Source organism: Leopardus geoffroyi, chromosome C1 (assembly GCF_018350155.1).
Source record: "Leopardus geoffroyi isolate Oge1 chromosome C1, O.geoffroyi_Oge1_pat1.0, whole genome shotgun sequence".
In the NCBI taxonomy this organism is placed as follows: domain Eukaryota; kingdom Metazoa; phylum Chordata; class Mammalia; order Carnivora; family Felidae; genus Leopardus; species Leopardus geoffroyi.
In genome coordinates, this window is record NC_059328.1 from 19,801,538 (window position 1) to 19,821,718 (window position 20,181).

The window sequence follows — 20,181 nt, forward strand, 5'->3', positions numbered from 1 at the left end:
TAGTAATTTTTATTCCACTGATAACGCTGGGTTCACAACCTCAGAATCTAGAAAAGACATCTCCAACTTCAGTGACCTCAGAGTAAGTCACGTGTCTTTCTTCATTTTGCTAGGGGTCAGCATAGCAGAGTGGTAAAAGGTATGGCTTTGTAATCATCAAAAAGCAAGGGTAAAGAAAACAACACACTTAGACTTGTAAGGTCCAGAATATTTCCCTCCCATGCACCCTTCCTTAGGCAGTTACTTGAGGATGTGCTCCTTAAGTGTGAACCAAGGAAGAGATTGACATGGACTTCCAGGAATCAGTGGGTCTAGCCACCGTAGTGAAGGTGACAAGGTGACAACTATGAAGCATGCTCAGAGAACAACCAGGAAGGAAGGCCTCAGGAAAGAGGCTCTGGGAAAAACAAGGGCTAAGTGGCAAAGATAACGTGATGGATCCCTTGAAAATAATTGAAGATATTTCAATGGCAAATATTGTAGGAAAGACAGAAAGGTAGGGGTGCCCGGATGGCTCAGGAAGAAGAACATTTGACTTTTGATCTTGGGGTCACGAGTTCAAGCCCTATGCTGGGTGTAGAGGTTACTTAAATAAATAAAACTTAAATGAGAGGAAGAAAGAAAGAAAGAAAGAAAGAAAGAAAGAAAGAAAGAAAGAGGAAGAAAGAAGGAAAGAAAGAGAGAGAGTGAGGAAAAATAAAACATGATAAGGAAAAGAAATTTTGTCCTACTTAGTATACAGCTTGGCAGTAAGGTGAACATTTCCATAATCATAACAGTATAAACATTGGTTATCAATTTGGTTGAAAATGGTGATTTAACTGTACTAGGAAGGAAAAGGGGGAGGTAGGTCCTGTAAGAGAGATAAGTCCTCATCCACTGTAACAGGAAATCAATAGATGATATCTAAAATTGATAAATCAAGGAACAGAGGTACATGCATATAATTTAGAGATATGGAAATATCCTACAGAAAAAAAGTGACCCAAAGAGTCGTTGCCTCATGGGAGCAGAGGGGGTAGGGTAGTCAGAGGACTATTGTTTTTCATTATAATTCTTTCAATACTAATTGATTTTTTAAACCACATGCATTAATTACTTTAACTGTTAAAAAAAAAGTGAAGAAGAAAAATATTGGATTGAGCTAGATTTGGGTTGCACCCTTTGTGATTTGTGAGTCAGGGCAAATCACTTAACTCTACTAAGTCTCAGTTTCCCCTCGAGTAAAATGGGGATCAGATTAGGATGGTTGGGGACAGAAAGAGACAATACACACAAACACTTGGTACACACCTGGCATAATCAGCTCTCAATAAGCAGTAACTACTGAGTCAGGGAAGGGTAGGTTAAAGGTCGAGGCTGAAGTGGTATTGGGGAAATGACAGCATTTGGTTAGACACCCTGCCTCCATGGTACATGACAATCATTGGACACACACAAATGGACACCAGGTGAATGACAGTTTCATGAGTTGTGACCCATGGGCCAGGCTAGAGTCACAGCGAAGATCACTGAAAAGATCAGCAGTCATGAAGTAAATTACGGGCATGGCAAGTTCCATGCAACAGGACATTGGGTGAGGTACAGTCACTGGACAGTGGGCTATGGTGGGCTCATCATTTCCTCTTCTTGCTTGTACCTTGTGGGGGATGTGTCAGAAGGAAAAGATTTAGAGGCTGTCAGGGTGAGGGTCAGAGGTCAGCTGGGGTCAGGAAGTCTATTTCACTGAGGTCACTCTGGTCTCCTTTCAATGTAATGAAGCCATTATTGGTGAAAGCAAGTGCCTGGCGTCCTGCTCTGTGAAGCAAGGCCCGCATGCAGAGCAGGACTGAAAGAAGGAAAGGGACTCCCTTGGCTCATCCTCCTTCTGCCAATTCAACAGGCCTAAGAGGTGAGAGGTACACAATCCCACTTGATGTAGGAAGCCCTAGTCCCTAGAGCGGGATGAACATGACAGCATGGGTGAAAACAGATTGCTTCTCAGCGTAGTTAGGAACGGGGTCTCTCTCCCAGTCTCTGTCTCTATTTCTCTGACTCTGTCTCTCTTGCACACACACACCCACCCACCCACACACACACACTAGAATGTCAGAACTGGAAGAAACATTTGTCTAACAATGAATCCAATTCCCTCATTTTACCCTTAAAGGGTAAAACTGGGTTCCTTTCCTGAGATAACAGAGCAAATTAACAAGCTTGAACTATATATACTATACGTTTTACTTAATTACTTCTTTATTATCTGTCCTTCTCCTCTAGAATGTAAGCTCTACAAGGGTAGGAATTTAATCTGTTTGGTTCACTGACATATCATCAGTGCTTCAAACAGTGCCACCTGACACATAATAGATGCTCAATAAATATTTGCTAGGTGACTGAGTGAATGAACAGATGAATGAATGGAAACCCTGCACACATCAATATGATTCCCTCCCTGATGAATCACAGAGTGCATCGCCATACTAGAGGCTTTGAAAAGTCCTGCATAGGAAATCTAGCTAATATACAATTTTCCAAATATTTCACTATAGAAACTTAAAAAAAATTTTTTTTTACATTTATTTATTTATTTTTGAGAGACAGAGAGAGACAGAGCACAAGTGGGGGATGGGCAGAGAGAGGATACACAGAATCCGAAGCAGGCTCCAGGCTCCGAGCTGTCAGCACAGAGCTGGACACGGGGCTCGAACCCACAAACCACAAGATCATGACCTGGGCCGAAGTCAGACGCTCGACCGACTGAGCCACCCAGGTGCCCCTAGAAACTTTTCAGTTTAGTAAGATATATTAATCATTCCATGGAACTAGTATGCTGAAGGACACATTGTGGGAAATACTTTTCTCAAATGCACACTACCATTCATGTTAGATGGTAAGGGCTTTAACTCCAACCATCCTGGCGGTGTCTGGTTGTCTCAGTTGACAGAGCATGAGACTTTTGATCTCAGGGTTGTAACTTCGAGCCCCACTTTGGGTATAGAGATTACTTATAGAGATTACTTAAAATCTTAAACACACACACACGCACACACACACAACCATCCTGGACCTTACCAGAGAATTCTCAAAACACCTCCGAAGTGGGAGTTGGATGTAGATGATTGCCCCGCTCTGGTCAGCTCTTTGATTTATAAAGCCAAGGAGTTTGGGGGAGGGTGATAACTACAAATGACAGATGAGCTGTGGCTCAGGGACAAGCTTGGGTCCTATTTACTAATCATATTGAATATGTAGTTTTGTTTCACAGCCTTTTTGCTTGTACATATCTTGTTCCTTATTGGTAAAATGGGGACAGTACCAGTCACAACTTTCTAGGACTGTGGAAAGAATGTGAGTTTTGGAGTCACGTATGTGAGTTAAATCTGCTTCTGCCATGTATTAGCTGAGCTACATTAGGCAGGTTATATTGATTCGTTGAGCTTCAGTTTCCTCTCCTACAAAGTGGGAATATTAATACCTATTACTCAGAGTTATTGACAGGCTTTAATGAGATAAGAAATGTGCTTTATTCTTTTTATTTATTTATTTTTTTTCAACGTTTATTTATTTTTTTGGGACAGAGAGAGACAGAGCATGAACGGGGGAGGGGCAGAGAGAGAGGGAGACACAGAATCGGAAACAGGCTCCAGGCTCTGAGCCATCAGCCCAGAGCCTGACGCGGGGCTCGAACTCACAGACCGCGAGATCGTGACCTGGCTGAAGTCGGACGCTTAACCGACTGCGCCACCCAGGCGCCCCGCTTTATTCTTTTTAAAAAATATTTTTGGCTTTCCAAGTTTTTATTTTAATTCCAGTTAGTTAACATACACTGTTATATGAGTTTCAGATGTACAATATAGTAAAGAAATGTGCCTGTATTCTTGACAAATAATAGCTCTTGTTATGATAAGGTGTCAGGATATAAGCTCCACAAAGGCAGCATTTTTGTTTGTATTGTTTACTGATGTATTTCCAACACTTAGAACAATGCCTGCCACATGGGAGTGCTCAATAAATATTTTTAAAATGTTGAATGAGTTATTACTAAGACCAATTTCGGCTCTTCCATTTATGAAGATATGTACCTACACAAGAGGAACTTGGTAAAATATTTTAAAGAGATATTCAAACAACAACAACAACAGATGTTTTGTGTTAATACTAGACCTTTGTCTAAAGACCCCTTTTTCTTCCCACCTAGATATTATTATTCCCAGAAATACACAAAAAATTGTAATACTTAGCTATATCAGGCCTTGTCTTCCTAACCAGACTGTAACTTTTGAGAAGGCAGGGAGTCTTTCTTTCTTTCTTTCTTTTTCTTTCTTTCTTTCTTTCTTTCTTTCTTTCCTTCTTTCTTTCTTTCTCTCTCTTTTTTTTTTTAAGTAAATTCTACCCCCAGCATGGGGCTCCAACTCATGAACCCAACATCAAGAGCCACATGCTCTACTGACTGAGTCAGCCAAGGCATGCACCTGGACATGTTTCTTCTTTACTTTTTGGGGGTACATTTTCAGTCATCATACTACCTAGTGCATAATACTTACCTGGTTCTTCCACCAAACTTGTGAGCTAACACATTAACTGGTTCGCAGTAGGAAACTAACAAGTTTTCACTGAGACAAGGACCCAGGAGAAGGTTTGGTCAGGAGTCCCCACCTCCCACATAGAATCAACCCACTGGGGATGCAGAGTCAGTTATATTGGGAGCCATATGCCCTTTCCTAAAGCAGCCTCTGTCTCTACATGTGCAACTTTATGGGGTCCTGAAACCCTCCTGGGTTTGTATTGTTTAGACCTGAGAGAGGCAGTGAGGAGAATAAATATTAAGACTATTATAACATTTTTATTATTTCAGTTAAAGGTTATTCTGGAGACTCTTCTTGAGTGCCTTCTATGGGCCAGGCACTGTGCTAGGTACTGGTAAGGATGTGGGAAAAGATGCAGAAAGAAACAATACATGAATGGCCCTAGTCCTAAGAAGCAAATGATCCAGCAGGTTCTGGTTCATAGAGACAATCACATTCACAATAGCTACACTAATAGTTATAGTTTACATTATTAAAAACTATTACAGGCACTATTTCAAAGGTTTTAAGTGTGTGATCTAACTTTGTTCATAATAAAACTCTGAGAGTTAAATATTCTCATTATCCCCATTGGACAGAGGAGGAAACTGAGACATAGAGAGGTTAAAGAATTGGCCCCCCCCCCCAAAAAAAAAGAATTTGCCCCAGATCGCTGTGTAAGTAGACCCAATATTCAAACATGGGCAAGCTGGCTCCAACACCTATGCTCCCATTTTCCCATTAATTAGGAAAATAACTTGAAAACAAAGATTAGTCTCTCTTCTACTCTGGTTTCCTTTGTGGTTTTTGTTTTTGTTGTTGTTATTGTTGTTGTTGGTGGTGGTTGGTTGGTTTGGGTTGTTGTTGTTTTGCTTTGTTTTGTTTTGTTTATAAAGTTTATTTATTTATTTTGAGGAGGGGGAGAGGCAGAGGGAAAAGGTACCAAGCAGACTCTGCCATCAATGCAGAGCCCTACATGAGAATCGATCCCACCAGCTGTGAGATCATTACTTGAGCCGAAATTAAGAGTTAGAAGCTCAACTGACTGAGCCACCCAGGCGCCCCCACATTTTTTAAGATCATATTTTTATTTGTATTTTTTTGGTATATTTTAAAATATTTGTTTATTTTTGTGAGGGGGGGAGAGAGAGAGAGAGAACAAGTGAGGGAGGGGCAGAGAGGGGGACAGAAGATCTGAAGCAGGCTCTGTGTTGATAGCAGAGAGCCTGATGTGGGGCTCGAACTCACGAACTGTGAGATCATGAACTGAGCTGAAATCGGACGGTGAATTAACCTATCCACTCGGGGGCCCCTAAGATTTTCTTTTTAAGTAATCTCTACACTCAATGTAGGGCTGGAACCCACAACCCCAAGATCAAGAGTCATATGTTCTATCAACTGAGCTAGCCAGGTGCCCCTACCCTGTTTTCCTTTGAATCAGAAAATATTATGTCCTCTTTCCTCACCCTTTGTGGCCAAATGAATACTTACATACAATTTTCTGAAGGGGAGCTTGAGATACTTGCACTGCTCTCACAGAATCATGTACTGCTGAATATTCCCTCTTTTTTTTTTTCTGGCATTCAAGAGAATCCCTTCACTTGTCTCAAGTGTGTCAGGGTCATTGACGGTTTGAGAAGAGAGGTTTTCTGGGAAGGACTTGGAGGTGGGAAATCAATAAGGCATTCTCAAAGCTGGGAGCGGGGAGCCAGGAGAGCGTGGCTTTATTCAGCACCGTGGACAGGGCTCCTGGAGTTCTCAGGACCCTGGACAGAGAGGCTGGTCACGCCTGCGGAGGGAACAATCCTTATTTGAGAGCGGACCAAGAGAGACCAAACCACCAAATTCCTTTTTCCCTCTCTTCAGCCAGACCTCAGTCACCTGCTCCTGAATCTTAAGAATAGAGATACAGGGAGTGAATATATTTTAAAGGCCCTAATACCGAGGGGAGATAAGACTTAGGTGGGGAGGATTATATAAACAAAAATGGGTTTGGCTGATGTACTTGGAAGAACTCTTGGAAGAACGAAATTAAGGTTCTCAACTGGGAGTGGGACATTACTAATGATATTTGTTTAATGATATATATTTTTTAGGCTGAGTAGTGAAGGGCCACATTTGTCCTCTTTATCACCCAAAGTCCTACCCCCTATCCCGTACACTCAAGTTTTCGTCTTTTGGAAAGCACTCTCCATGTAGGAAAGAGAAAAAAAATCTCTTCCACAACCCCTTGCTCTCCCCTCTTTCCCTTCCCTACCCCCACTCATTCTCTTTCTCTCTTAAATATACACGTGGGCGGGCGGGCGCGCGCGCGCACGCACACACAGACACACACACACGTTCAGGGTGAGAAGCGCGAGAGGTTCTACACACTTGGTGGAGAAGACTGAATTCAGAGCAAGCGGATGCCCCCGAAAGCAGGCTCTGTCTCTTTAAATGGGTTGTAGCAGTGGGGGAGGGGAACTGGCCGGAGCTGGCATTGTCCAGTTTGAACTGAGCACCGGAAGTGAAGGGGCAGGGCCAGGGCCGTGCACTGAGCCCCCGGCCATTGTCCATCTCCGACCAGGGCACTAGCCACCCCCCCTGACCAACCCTCTTTATCTCCCAGAAGGGGAGCTACCTCTTCAAGTAAGGAGATCGTCTACTCCAGTTCCCCCACCAACCCCACCATGGGGAGGGAAGCGCACTTTAGGATGGGACTCTGAAAGAAGGAAGGTCTGGCTACCCAAGAGTGTCCGGAGGACTGGAAGAAATGCCTCCACCCACCTACCCACTTCGTCCCTCTCCCAGCAACGGATAGGGATGGGATTGGGATAGGAACAGGATGAGGGCAGCTGGAGGAGAGAGGAACACACTTCAAGCCTCTTAGGTTTCCTTCTGCTCTCCCAGGAAGCACCACGTGGAGTCAATTTTAGACACAGATTTGGAAGGAAAAAAGGAAGGATTTTTTACACAGAATCAATTAGGAGCACTTTGAGAGATCTAAAAAACAGTCGGAAACTCAGGGAGGGAGAGACATTCAGTCAGAGACAGCGTCTTGAGAGGCAGCGCCTTGGTCAGGACTGGAGATCAGCCCGGCTGGGTCTCCAGCCACCCCCCCCCCCCCCCCCCCGACTTCCCCATCCCAGGCTTCCTAGTGTCCTGAACTCCAGGTCTATCTAAGCACACGGGGGTGGGGGGTGAGAGCGGGTCAGCTCCAAGCAGCCGGGTCAGCTCGGAGGCCTGAAGGGGAAGGGAGGGGGAGGGGCGCTCAAGAGCTGGGGGAGGGGGAGGGCTCATCCATTTCTCCCTTGACAGGTGGTTTGAGTCTCTGATTGGCCAGCGCTGCCAGGCTCACACCTCCCTCCCCCAACTCTCTGGAATGTATAATTATCTGCGCGGGGGGCGGGGGTGGTGTGTGAGTGTGTGTGGGAGCAGTCACATGGTTTTAAAACTACCCCCCCACAAGCCCCCCCACCTGTATGCTGCTTTGGGGACCCCCACTAAGTCCTTAAAGTACAGGATCCCAAATTCCAGGGTCCTCAAGACTTCTAGGGCTGACGGCCCTCATCTCCAGATGTGTGTGTGGGGAGGGGGTGTCAAACCTCAAGGTTCTGAGAAGGGACACCCCAGAGGTGTCAGAGACCACAGCGATGGGGGAGGGCCGGAGCTGGAGCCAGAAGGAAAGGGAGGGGAAAGAAGAGGGAGGGGAGGGGAGGGGAGGGGGCTGCCCGCGGGGGGTTGGGTCATTGTCTTTTAGAATTTGGGAGCCTTTGAAAAGCCGTGGGCCCTCCCACCGCTATTGTGCTGGGGAAGATGTAGCAGCCTCTTCTCCGAGCCACCCCTTTGCCTCCGGACTTCTCTGGGGCCAGCAGCCACCCGACCAGGGGCCCGGGGCCGCGGGCTCAGCCGACTACCATGGGCTCTGTGTCAAACCAGCAGTTCGCAGGTTCGAGCTCGGGACTTACTGGGGACACCTTAGGCTTCAGGGGCGCCCAGGAACCACATGAAAGGGAGGTTGGGAAATGTCCCCCAGCCTGGCCGAAGGACCCTAAGTCTGTGCGGCCTCCTGCTTCAGGGGCCATTTCTGGAGCAAGGAACCCTGGTGTCCCAGCGGCGTGCACGCCGAGGCTACGGGGGCGGGCGGACAGAAGAGGAGGGGCCTGTCCGGCCAGCTATCCCCGGGCAACATGTTGTGGGAAGAGGAGCAAAACTTTTGGGGCAACACTGGCTTCAGTGGAAGCTTGGGGAGCGCGGGAGGCGGCCAGGACAGGTCTTTCCTCGCCAGCTTCTTGGTAGCTACAGCCACCTGGGTGCACACCCGTGGGCTGGACACTCGGGTCTCCCTGCTGGGTCTCGAGAGGGCCCTCCCGATTCCGTGGCCCCCCCAGTTGAGTGCCCTCCCAACCTCCAGGTGGCTGCGCCAAGGCGCCGGAGGAGGCGCCGGAGGACGCCGCCCGGGCGGCCGAGGAGCCGCAGCTGCTGCACGGTGCCGGCATCTGTAAGTGGTTCAACGTGCGCATGGGGTTCGGCTTCCTGTCCATGACCGCCCGCGCCGGGGTCGCGCTTGACCCCCCAGTGGATGTCTTTGTGCACCAGGTGAGACCGATTCTGGCAACTTTGCCGGGGGAAGGGGATGTTGGCGCGCATATTCAAGGTTGGGCGGACGGACTCGGCTGTTGGATTGAGGGAAACCGTGGGATCTCATTGTGCGCTGGCACCCCAGTTCTGAGTCCCCATTAATTCCAACGGGATGGGGGGCGGGCAGAGCCGATTATCAGCACGCCCACCCCCTTCCCGGAACCCCTCTGGCTTACCACGTGTCTGTTACCTCTTTCCCCTGGGAAGGGGGCAGGGGGCAGGGAGGTGACCCCATGTGGCAGAAACTAAGGTTGTATTGTGCTTGCCGGTGGGGGGAGGGCCAGCAGGCCGGCCAGGGAAGCACATGCCGGTTCTGAGTAGGGCCCTGAGCGCCCAGCGTCTTTCACTAACATGTGAATGGAGCTCCCTGGCGGGAGAGAGGCAGGCAAACCACTCTAGGATCAAACGGGTAAAGCTGAAAAGTCAGCTAGGTTCCAGCACCCAGGTGGTCACCCAAAACTAAAGCCCTGAGGCCTGAGTGAGTTTGGCAGATCCTTGAAGAATCTGTTTGGGGGCCTGAAACCTCTTCAGAGTACCCGCCTCTGGCACACAGTTCACCTACTGGGCTTTTGCCGTCCACTTCTTCCAGGAAGGAAAACCTAAGGAGCCCAGGCCTTAGACTCCTGGTCCAGGCTGGGAGGGAGTTAGGTCACAACCCCAAGTTCTCAGTTAAAGCAAGGCAGCCCAGTGGGGGTGAAATTCAGTGTCGCAGGGCAGGGGGTGGAGGGAGGCTAGCCTCTGGACCTATTCTCTGCTTGGCATTTATGGCCCCAGACAGCCATTGATTGCTGTCCTAACATTCCGGCCTCGAACAAGGAGCCAGAGACTTCAGGTTTCCCTCCTCCCTGGCTGCCTCTTCCTCTCACCCTCTCCTAAATATCTTAGAAGTGTCCCAGAGGTCCTGGGACACCAGCCACCCATAACAACCACATAAAGGAAGTTGCTGCTGGTGTCCCTTCCACCTTTGGAGGTTTCAGGTTGGACCTGGGAAGGAGAAATTGATGATCTCAGGTCCAGTAGGTTGACACCCAGGCCGGGCAGGGAGGGGTTACTTCGGGGAGGTTGGCTTTAGGAGCTGAGGGGGAGGGGAAAGGAGGATGTGGGGATTAAGGGTTGGAGCCTGAGGGATGGTATTCTGGAGGGGGAGGGGTGAAGAAGGGAGATCCTGGGTGGACTGGTTGGTCCGAGGCAGCAGGGAAGTCTCCCGAGCCTGGCCTTCAATGAGGACACAGAGTGGGGGGAAACAAGGGAGTTATGGGATGCAGGGAGGCACTTAATGTTGGGTACCTTGGAGTCACAGGACTACTCGAACATCTGCTGGGAGGGTATACAGCAGGATGCTTAGCCACCTCCTTGCTGTGTCCTCGACCTCCCCCCCAGTCTTAACGCCCCCCCCCCCCATCAGACAACTAGTTCTGGCTAGTGGCTTTGCCCCCCTCCCTGTCTCATTTACATATGTGAATGATAACCCTCAGGAAGTAATTGTGGGAGAATGCAGGGAATTGGCCTCTTTAGATCTATTAAATCACTTTATTACAGGAACCAGCTTTGAATGGCCCTCCTCAGCGGGGTAGCCAGCTCTCCCACTCTTCCATTTATCTGATCACAAAGAGATTAAAATCTCTTGGTCTGGAGACGGACTGGACAGCTTCCCCAACTTTGGGAGGCTTGGAGTAAAAGAGACCCCAAATTTTGTTGCCTCCCTTCCCAAGGCTGCTGAATAGGATCTGGGAGGAATGTAGCCCCCCATCATCTGGGTTTCCTTGGTGATATCCAAATCCCAAGGAAGGTGTTCCCGAACAAATGAATCTGTGCCTCAGTCCACTTAACCTTAGGATCAAAAGCAAGTGGAAAATATTGGGTGGCATAGAGGAAAGCAGGGACCTTCAGGTTTTGGGGAGGGGAGCCTGCGCCATGCTCCTTCAGATGGGTTAGCTGGGAGATAACCTGGACTTGGGGATCTTGGAATGTCCAAGGACATTCCACAGTGGAATAAGTTATCAAGAGGGAGTGGGGCTGGGATAAGGACCCGAGAATTTAGTCCCCTAACACCCTCCACGAAACAGTCCTAGAAGGACAATGACTGGAAGTTCCCTGAGCCTATGGAGCAAGCGGCCGGAGCTTGGGGTGATCTCAAAACTCTATGGTAGCGGTTAGACTGGTGATTACAATCCCTGCACTTGAGGAATGTGAAATATCTCTTGGGGGCTCTACTGGAGAAGAATTCAGTAGATGAAGGATGATCCCTAAAAATTTTTCTAGGGAAGGAAAATGTTCCCAGTGTGTGCATGGGGGGTAAGGCACTCTCTTCAGCAAGAAAACCTCCCCTCCTTTGGCTGCTGGTGGTGGGTACCTCGGAGCCTGATGTGGTGAGAAGGATAATTGTCCTAAGATAAACATCTGCCAGGAGGGAGGATCGGGAAGCCCCTTTCTAAGAAAAGAGGAAGAAGGGGGGAAAGCAACTTAACATTTTCCTTTCCAAGGCTGGGCTTATTTGGTTCCCGACACACTCTTCTTTTTCGAATGCATTATGCACCCCCAGCAGTGGATAAGTAGGGAAGAAAACTTGCCCTTCGCCTTAAAGGGGAAAAAAAGAAAAAGGTGAAGAGATTTCTCTAAACAATCCTTTTATTCAGACACAGATTTTCAGATCTAGAACTCTCTGCTTGTCCCCAGGGTTAGGTGAGTTTATGAATCCTAATATTGGCAGATGGTCAGCCCTTAAACCGAGGTTTCTCAACCTCAACACTGTTGACATATTCTGAGAAGGATAACTCTTTGTTCAGAGCATCCCTCGGTTGTGACAACCCAAAATGTCTCCAGACATTGCCAAATGCCCCCTGGGAGGCAAAACCCCCCTCAATTGAGAAACGCAGTTCTACAGGGAACGGAGGTGCAAGAAAGCACTAAACTATTTTCCTAAGATTCACTAAGAATTTTGAAATCTTAATAGCCATTTTAAGAGTTTTGGTTTAACTCATGTTTCCTGTGGCTCAACTCCCAAACCCCCAAGACTTGTAGAAATTTGAAAACAAGAAAATTCCTCCCTGCTTCTACAGCTGCTCAGAACCCAAATATGTTTAAAATGGCTTTCCAGCTAAAATCCTGTATTGGAAGGCCTGGAGGCAAAAGAAGATCCCAAATCTGACCGAGGGACCGAGTTTGGGTCAGGAGAAAAAATTTCAATACAGAGAAACTGTGGAAACAGCTGAAGCCACGTGGCTTGCTTTTTCTGAAAAGGATGAGGGGGAGAGAGCGACCTCAGGCAGGATCTGGATTAGGAATCTTCTGGATGGGGTGGGGAGGGGAGAATGTAGAGGGAGCTTTCTTCCCACCTGGTTTATAACCTTGTTGGTGCCTCTGATTACTCACCTCATATCTAGTTAGTGATGTGCTGGTCTTATCTCTTCCTCTGACCTATAAGCTCTTTGAAGAAAGGGACTAGCTGTCTAGTTTCCTAGTATGGACTTGGTGGGCAGAAGGAACTAATATGAAGAAGTAAGGAGTTCCTGAATTGGGAGGACAAGTTTGGGGTCCTGGTCAGTAGAGGTCTTCCTCCAGAGAGAAAGACTGGACATGATAAGGGAGGGAATGTTATTGTTCTTTCTCTGAACTGAGGTCTAGAATAGGGCTGGGCTCTTCATGCAGCATGAACTGGAGTGAATGTCAAAAGTGTTGAGACCCAGATAGGACTCTCTAATTTTTGCTTATGGATGTGAAGCCACAGGTTTGGTGGTGATTTGTTAGTTTTTCATTTTCACCGTAATAGGAAAGAAATCAGACTAAAGTAAGTGAATCATTTTGATTTTCAGAAAGTTGGTAGAGTTTGAGCATTATGGAATCTTCTTGGGTCCTTGTCTTTCTGAAAAGCGATGCTTTCTTGACCGTGGCCCAAGTAAAGGCTGTGCCACCATCCTGAGCAAGTTTTCAATAGAAGAAACTTGGAACCTTTTTAGCTGGTGACACTGCCTTGCCCCGGAAGTGGTTTTTTAGTGACTTTCCCCAGGGCAGGGTTGTTTCTTGAACATTCCTAACCAAACTATCACCAGGTCCTCACCCTACTAGAATTCCCTGTTATATTTGGGGGAAACTGCTCTAGGCAAAACCACCACCCCTCCCTTCTTCCTGCAAGCTGGAGTAACAATTACTATCTATATTAAGTCTGGGGTCAGGAGGTATGGGAGAGGAAGAGAGAATTTTCAGGAACAGTATGAAATTTGTACAGATTCATTTTAAATTATCCCAGCTTGGAGTTAAATTAATTCAGACAGGAAATCAAAGTCCAAGAAGAGTTAGTGGCTTTTGTAAATGGCAGAGAACACAAGAACAATTGGGTTTCTGGCTTTAAAACTCCAGGACCCTTTCTTCTGCACCCTTCGAGTGGGTGGGGACCTGGTGAGAAGTCAGCGCCCTATCCTTGAAAGTTCAGTCCCCTTAACTGCTTCCTGAGGACCGAGGATGCCTGCCCTAAGAAGCTGGGGAGATAAATCTCTGGTTCACAGTTCAAAACCAAGCAACTCTCCTCTCCAGTCTCCCTCTGGCTGCCTTTATGCTGACAGCTGATGAGCAGCACCATCTGGTGGAGAACTCCAGGCAGTAACTGGTAGTCCTGGCTGTGTCTGAGCAGAGGTGACTGGTGGGGGTTGTCTCTGCTGGCAGCCTTTGGTTCCAGACAGATCTCTTTCCTCAACCCTCCCTGACATATCATCAAATAAACTGCTTCTGGTAGAACCGGTTGGTTTCCTAGCCCCTACCAAACCCTACCTTCAGGAATGAAGCCCAGGTAGGACTATGGGGACAATTCGGGACTGAGTCATTTCTTCCATCTGCTTCCTTTACTTCTATGTGGCTATCAGAAAGTTTTAATATCTACATCTAACATGTTTATTTACAAATATGACTTGCATTATACTGCGTAGCACTGGCTGTAGGGTCAGGCTGATGGCGATCAGTGCACTGAATTTGGAGAACGCTTTACTTCTCTGCTTCCATGACTTCAGCTGTAATATGGGGTCATAATGAGGCCTATCTGACAGACTTGATATGAAGGTTCAATGCATTACAACATGTGATGTGCTTAGAGCTCTCCTTAGCCTATAGTAAGCTTAGATGAATATCAGCAGTTTGGGGCGGTGGACAACTTGGTTTATTCCACAAATATTTGTGTATGGCTCGGCACTTGGAACTGAGTGGATAGACACTCACTCGACAGTCTGGAGCTGGAATGGGCCTGAGTGATGCAGAAAAACCGGGAATGCAACCTTTGATCGCTGGGACCAAAGCAAGTTTCCCCCAAATTCTGCCTGCCACTTCTGTAGAAAGGAGCCATGTGACTAAAACCGGGCAATGTTGGAGCTGGTTATCATGAAGTCTGATCCCCTGCTTTTGCAAATGATTAAAGAACCAGCATGTGTCTGACTTCCACAGAGCAAGTTGTGGGAAACTCGGGTTCCTGTGTGCTTTTCACAACACCATGTTCCCTAAGCTCCTTCGTATCAACTGCTGCTGAAGCCAGCGGTCGATGCTGGATGGAGTATCTGATACGGGAAAGGGTGGTGGAGGCCGTGGTGAGGTATTAAGGAAGCAGAAGGTCGAAGTATTTAACTGGCCTAAGTCCTTCCCTGCCATCCAAAAAAAGAAAGGTCTCCTTGCAACTGTTTTCTGTCTGATTAAATGCCATCCTCCCCTGCGGAGTGGGCTCCTTGTGGGCTGCCTGCCCTCCTGCCTTGAACAAATTGGGTGAGGAAGATAGGAAGGAAGCCTGCTTCCCCCACCAACCTTGAAAATAATTTACCTGCATAAATGGCCCTCATTCGGGTTCCCGCATAGAGGATTTGACCGAAGGTAACATAGAGGGGTTCCTGTGTCCTTCTATCCCTGGAAGCCTGGGATGGCAGGGCAGGGAGAAGTGAGGATGCCTGCTGGCGGTGACTTTGGCCGACCCAGCAGGCTTGACTGGAAGAAAGGTGTCTCTATCCATTTCTCTCAGTGACCATAACCCCATTATGGAGAGGAAGGAACTGATGAATGTGGGGTAGGGGGGAGCCGGGGGAGCCGGGGGAGCCGGGGGAGCCGGGGGAGCCGGGGGAGCCGGGGGAGCCGGGGGAGCTACAGCCTCTGGAACTCCAGGAATCTGACCACCAGAACCAACCAGTGTCAACTCTTTGTTTCCTGGGGCTGGGCTCTATTGGGGGAGCTCAAGTTTTGCCCCTCCCCCCCCCCCAGGCCTTTTCTTTTTTGGAGGGGATGGGGAGAGGGGCGGGGCCCTGCTTTGTGTGTGGTTGGGGGTGGGGTGGGGGTGGTAGCAAGAATTTCAGGCTCCTTTCTGATGCTGGCCCTGTGAGGCCAGCTCAGTGGGGCTGCACGGCGATTACCTATCTGATAAGAGAGGAATTCAAACTATGTGTTGTAGAAAGGGGCGGGGGGGGGGGGGGGGCAGGGAGCCACCCCTGCAGACCACCAGTCTAAATCTCGGACTGGCTGCGGTAAGGTCCCTGCAGGGTTACATTTTTAAATTTGACAGTCTTAAATAAACCTCAAATCCTCCAGTGATGGAGTGGGTGACCTGAGAGGACCAGTCAGTTTCGTATTGCCCCCACTGGTATTCTCTTGTTCTCACAGTGAGCCTAGGAGGTGTAGATGGGTATAAAAACCCATCTGAGTTTCCACAGTTAGCACTAAAAACCCTAGTTAAAATTTTGAGCCTCTTGACACTCCGTTCTCACTGTTACCCTGCCCTGATCCAGTCTGAAGAGGTTGATGATAATTGCCACTCACTGAGGATTTATGTGTGATAGGCTATGTGTTAACTACTCTTCATGCATAAAACCTCATAGGGCCACCATAAAATTAATACTTGCTCCATTTTATAGGTTAGCACGGAAAGGAGGAAACAGGCCTCAGACTCCAAACCCTTGTTCTTAATCACTTATCTGCTGAATCACAGCTGGAACTAGGAGTGTCCCGGCCTCCGAGTCCACTAGGCAAATGCGAGGACCTGGGATTGTACCTCCTGACAACTGGTTTATCCCAGCTGAATAAGAGACCAGGCATATCTGCCTTCAAATCAAGGTCGATTCTGTGCAACAGGAAAGGGGAAAGGGCCCTTCACCTTTCTGCCGTGTTTTTAGTTCCTGCCTTAATGCTCTGCCCCTTGCCTCACATCAGCGTTGGGGGAGGGGAGAGGTCATCACATCCCTGGCTGTTCCTAGGGGAATAAAAAGGAAGGGAAAGGATATTCCTATGGTGGAACTGGTGGACAAAAGCTACAGATAATACATGAAATATTTGCTGAGCACATTCCCGATGTTTCCATGCCCACATAATCTTCATTAGAGACCTAGATGGGTAACTTACTGTTACCCCAATTCTCTGAAGGATCTGAGGTCCAGACCTGCATGATTGACTAAGGTCATGCAGCCAAAAATTGGTACAACCAGCATTTCGTGAACTCTACGGTGTGTCTGGCACTCAGCCCTATGCTCTTTTATCCAATTACCTCCATGGAATCTTTGTCTTAAGCAATGCCATCTAAATTAAAACAACAACGTCCACGATTGAGAAAGTGGGGATCCAGGCTGGCTAAAGAGCACGTCTCACCTAAGTCCCAGTTTGAAATATTCCTCCTACCAACCACCACCTGCGTAATATGAGAGTGCTACCTATTCATGTTCCCTCACGTCAAGACTAGGTGCACAGTGATCCCTTTTGCTTCTCTGATCCCTATTCTCTACGACTACACCTTGTTGACATTTGACACACTCTTTGGATATTTTACTCTAACGGAGTAAGCTATAATGAAGTCTGTTCTGGGGAGAGGCTGTCACTTCCACTAATGTGTTGCTGTTGATGCATTAAGTGGCAAGGTAGAATGGACTGTGAGCTTTGAATCAGGACCCTGGCTTCTTCTGACCCGTTTATTGCCTCTCAACTAGCTATGTGATAACTCCCTATTTCGGGGAAGGCTGCCAGGCTCTCTGCAAGTGTTGATATTTTTAAATTTTTTTTTTTTTAAATTTTTTTTTTTCAACGTTTATTTATTTTTGGGACAGAGAGAGACAGAGCATGAACGGGGGAGGGGCAGAGAGAGAGGGAGACACAGAATCTGAAACAGGCTCCAGGCTCTGAGCCATCAGCCCAGAGCCTGACGCGGGGCTCGAACTCACGGGCCGCGAGATCGTGACCTGGCTGAAGTCGGACGCTTTACCGACTGCGCCACCCAGGCGCCCCAAATTTTGATACGAACATGTAGTCTATTAATGGGGTTGTTCCAAACATGCTAGATCTTTTTTCCTTCATCGGTATGACCCGGTCGTCTTTCCAAGTCAGGCAATTCAGATTTACCTCTTGGTTCATTAATTCATCCAAAAACGTATTAGGCATTATATTCTGTGATTCTTTTTTCCTTACTGATTTATAGTAGCTTTTTATAATTTTATCAGTCTATCTGTCTTGACTTGTACAGGTTGTTCCATACTTTAACATTTTGATATTTAATTTCTCTGGAATGTAGTTTGTATACAAGTGCTATAAAAGTGTAGAATTCTGGCTTGGTAGCTAAAACAGATAGGTAATTTTCTTGACGGTATTGAACTGTTGCCCTTCCCTGTTGTTTTCTCTACATATACTTGAACCTCCTAGTGGGCTTTCCCTTATAAACTTACTGATTCATCAGCTTTGGTCATACTGTCTTTTCCCTTTAACTTGCCAATAACATCGTGTCTTAATCATAGGTTACAGGTATCAAGCACCATTATCACTAAATATTTCAGTGTGTGTTTTTAAAACTCAGGTCATTGTCTTTCACAATCTCAGTGCAAAGATCAAAATCTGGGGGGGGGGCACCTGGGTGGCTGAGTCGGTTGAACGTCCAACTTCGGCTCACGTCATTATCTCACGGTTCGTGCATTCCAGCCCCGCACTGGCTCTGTGCTGACAGCTCAGAGCCTGGAGCCTGCTTTGGATTCTGTGTTTCCCTCTCTCTCTGCCCCTCCCCGCTCATGCGTGCTCTCTTTCTCTCTCTCTCTCTCTCAAAACAAAAACAAAAATTAAAAAAAAAAAGAGAGAGACAGAAAGACAGGGCGTGAGCCGGGGAGGAACAGAGAGAGAAGGAGACACAGAATACGAAGCAGGCTCCAGGCTCTGCACTGTCAGCACAGACCCCGACGCGGGGCTCGAATCCACGAACTGCGAGATCATGACCTGAGCCAAAGTCAGCCGCTCAGCCTTCTGAGCCACCTATCTTTTTTTTTTTTTTAACTCTACACCCAGCATGGGGCTTGAACTCACAACTCTGACATAAGAGTTGCATCCTCCACTGACCCAGCCAGCCAGGCGCCACTATTTGTTGATTTCTCATAAATGTTACGTTTAAGAATTTTCCATCTGTTCTACTTTTGTCTAAATGAGAAGAGCTACAAAAAAGTTATGGCATCTGTTTATGTAATGATTATTCTTTGTTAATGTAACATGGATCGCTTGTTCTTAATTGTGGTAGCTCTTTGAGTGGATAATTTCTTACTGATAACATGGAAATAGTATCACACTTGTACCTTAAAGAACGCGTGTATGCAGTTTTTTGGTGGAAGAATGGAGACTGACATTGAAATCTACCATGTTTCCCTTCTCCAGAGCAAGCTGCACATGGAGGGCTTCCGGAGCCTGAAGGAGGGTGAGGCCGTGGAGTTCACCTTTAAGAAGTCTGCTAAGGGCCTGGAATCTATCCGGGTCACGGGCCCCGGTGGGGTGTTCTGTATTGGGAGCGAGAGGCGGCCCAAAGGGAAGAACATGCAGAAGCGCAGATCAAAGGGAGACAGGTATGGACGGGAAGGTGGCTGGACTAGGGAGAGTTCTCCCAATCTAGCCCCTTTCTTGGGCCAGGATGCCAAAGACACAATGAAGCCTGCAGTCCCTGGCAACGTGTGGGTGTTTGGCGTTTCTGCCTTAGGGTATGGGAGATGAGGAAAGGTCTGTAGGTGAGAAAAAGGCACTTAATTATTTCAGAAGCAAAGAAGATCACAGATGGGAAAGTATAAGTGATGGGGACAAGATGGTGGATGTACCTGTTGCTTCTTCACTAGGTCTCCAAGTGGCTAGTTTCTTTTGTCTTTGCTCTGTGCTGGAGCAGGTCATATAGTTGCCTGACTCCTTTAATTTTCTCTCTTTTTAGTGAATGACCGGTACAGTTTCTTAAGCGTATGGTAGTGTCTTCCCTATCTCGTGAATTGTGGTTCCCAGTTGGGGTCCATGACTCCCGTCCTTGATTATTTCAGAATTTTCAAGTGGACATAAATCTGAAGATCCCATCTAGACAATTACAGATTTGGGAAGAACTTAGAGGTATCTAGTCCTAGTCCTAAGTCTTCCTTTTATAAGTGAGGAAATTGGTTTCCAGGGAGGAGAGTGAGTATAGTAACTGATCAGAGCCCAGGTGTCCTCACTCAGAGGAAGGCTTCTGCTCTCGCTCCTTTCTCAACTTTACCATCCTGCTTTGTACTAGGTGCTACAACTGTGGAGGTCTAGACCACCATGCCAAGGAATGCAAGCTGCCACCCCAGCCTAAGAAGTGCCACTTCTGCCAGAGCATCAGCCACATGGTGGCCTCGTGTCCACTGAAAGCCCAGCAGGCCCCCAGCTCACAGGGAAAGCCAGCCTACTTTCGGGAGGAAGAAGAAGAAGAAATCCATAGCCCTGCCCTGCTCCCAGAGGCCCAGAATTGAGCTACAGTGGGTGGGGGCTATGCTTTTGTGATCAGGAAGTTTTGAGGAGCAGGCATCAATCGGCAGAGTGGAGAAAGTGGGGACAGGGTGGGTAGGGGGCAGCTGGCGCTGCCATGTGTCTCAGGCCGGGGTCCACAGCATCACCCCCTCTTCCTTCTTGGCAGGGTAGGGGGAAGGGGTGAGGCAAATGAACTCCAACCATGCTCTATCCAAATGCTTGTGAGCGTGTTCTGGGGAAAATCTCTCCCCGTGTGCTTTAGCTGAGTCTCCGCCCCCCAGATCTCCAGCTTCTGAAA

The 20,181-nt window shown here is 47.7% G+C and overlaps 1 protein-coding gene across 1 annotated transcript; it reads left to right on the forward strand.

Moving 5' to 3' along the window:
• Positions 1-8,716: 8,716 nt before the first annotated feature.
• LIN28A (lin-28 homolog A) lies at positions 8,717-19,960 on the forward strand. Its single transcript, XM_045482386.1, has 4 exons — positions 8,717-8,849; positions 8,941-9,125; positions 18,798-18,982; positions 19,666-19,960. The coding sequence occupies exons 1-4, from the start codon at positions 8,717-8,719 to the stop codon at positions 19,883-19,885; spliced, it is 723 nt and encodes a 240-aa protein (XP_045338342.1). The 3' UTR covers positions 19,886-19,960.
• Positions 19,961-20,181: the final 221 nt, after the last annotated feature.

Coding starts and splice junctions, on each gene's coding strand:
- LIN28A (XM_045482386.1), top strand. CDS start 8,717: ATGTTGTGGGAAGAGGAGCAAAACTTTTGGGGCAACACTGGCTTCAGT. Junction 8,850..8,940: donor AGCCACCTGGGTGCACACCC/GTGGGCTGGACA, acceptor CCCAACCTCCAG/GTGGCTGCGCCAAGGCGCCG. Junction 18,983..19,665: donor CGCAGATCAAAGGGAGACAG/GTATGGACGGGA, acceptor GCTTTGTACTAG/GTGCTACAACTGTGGAGGTC.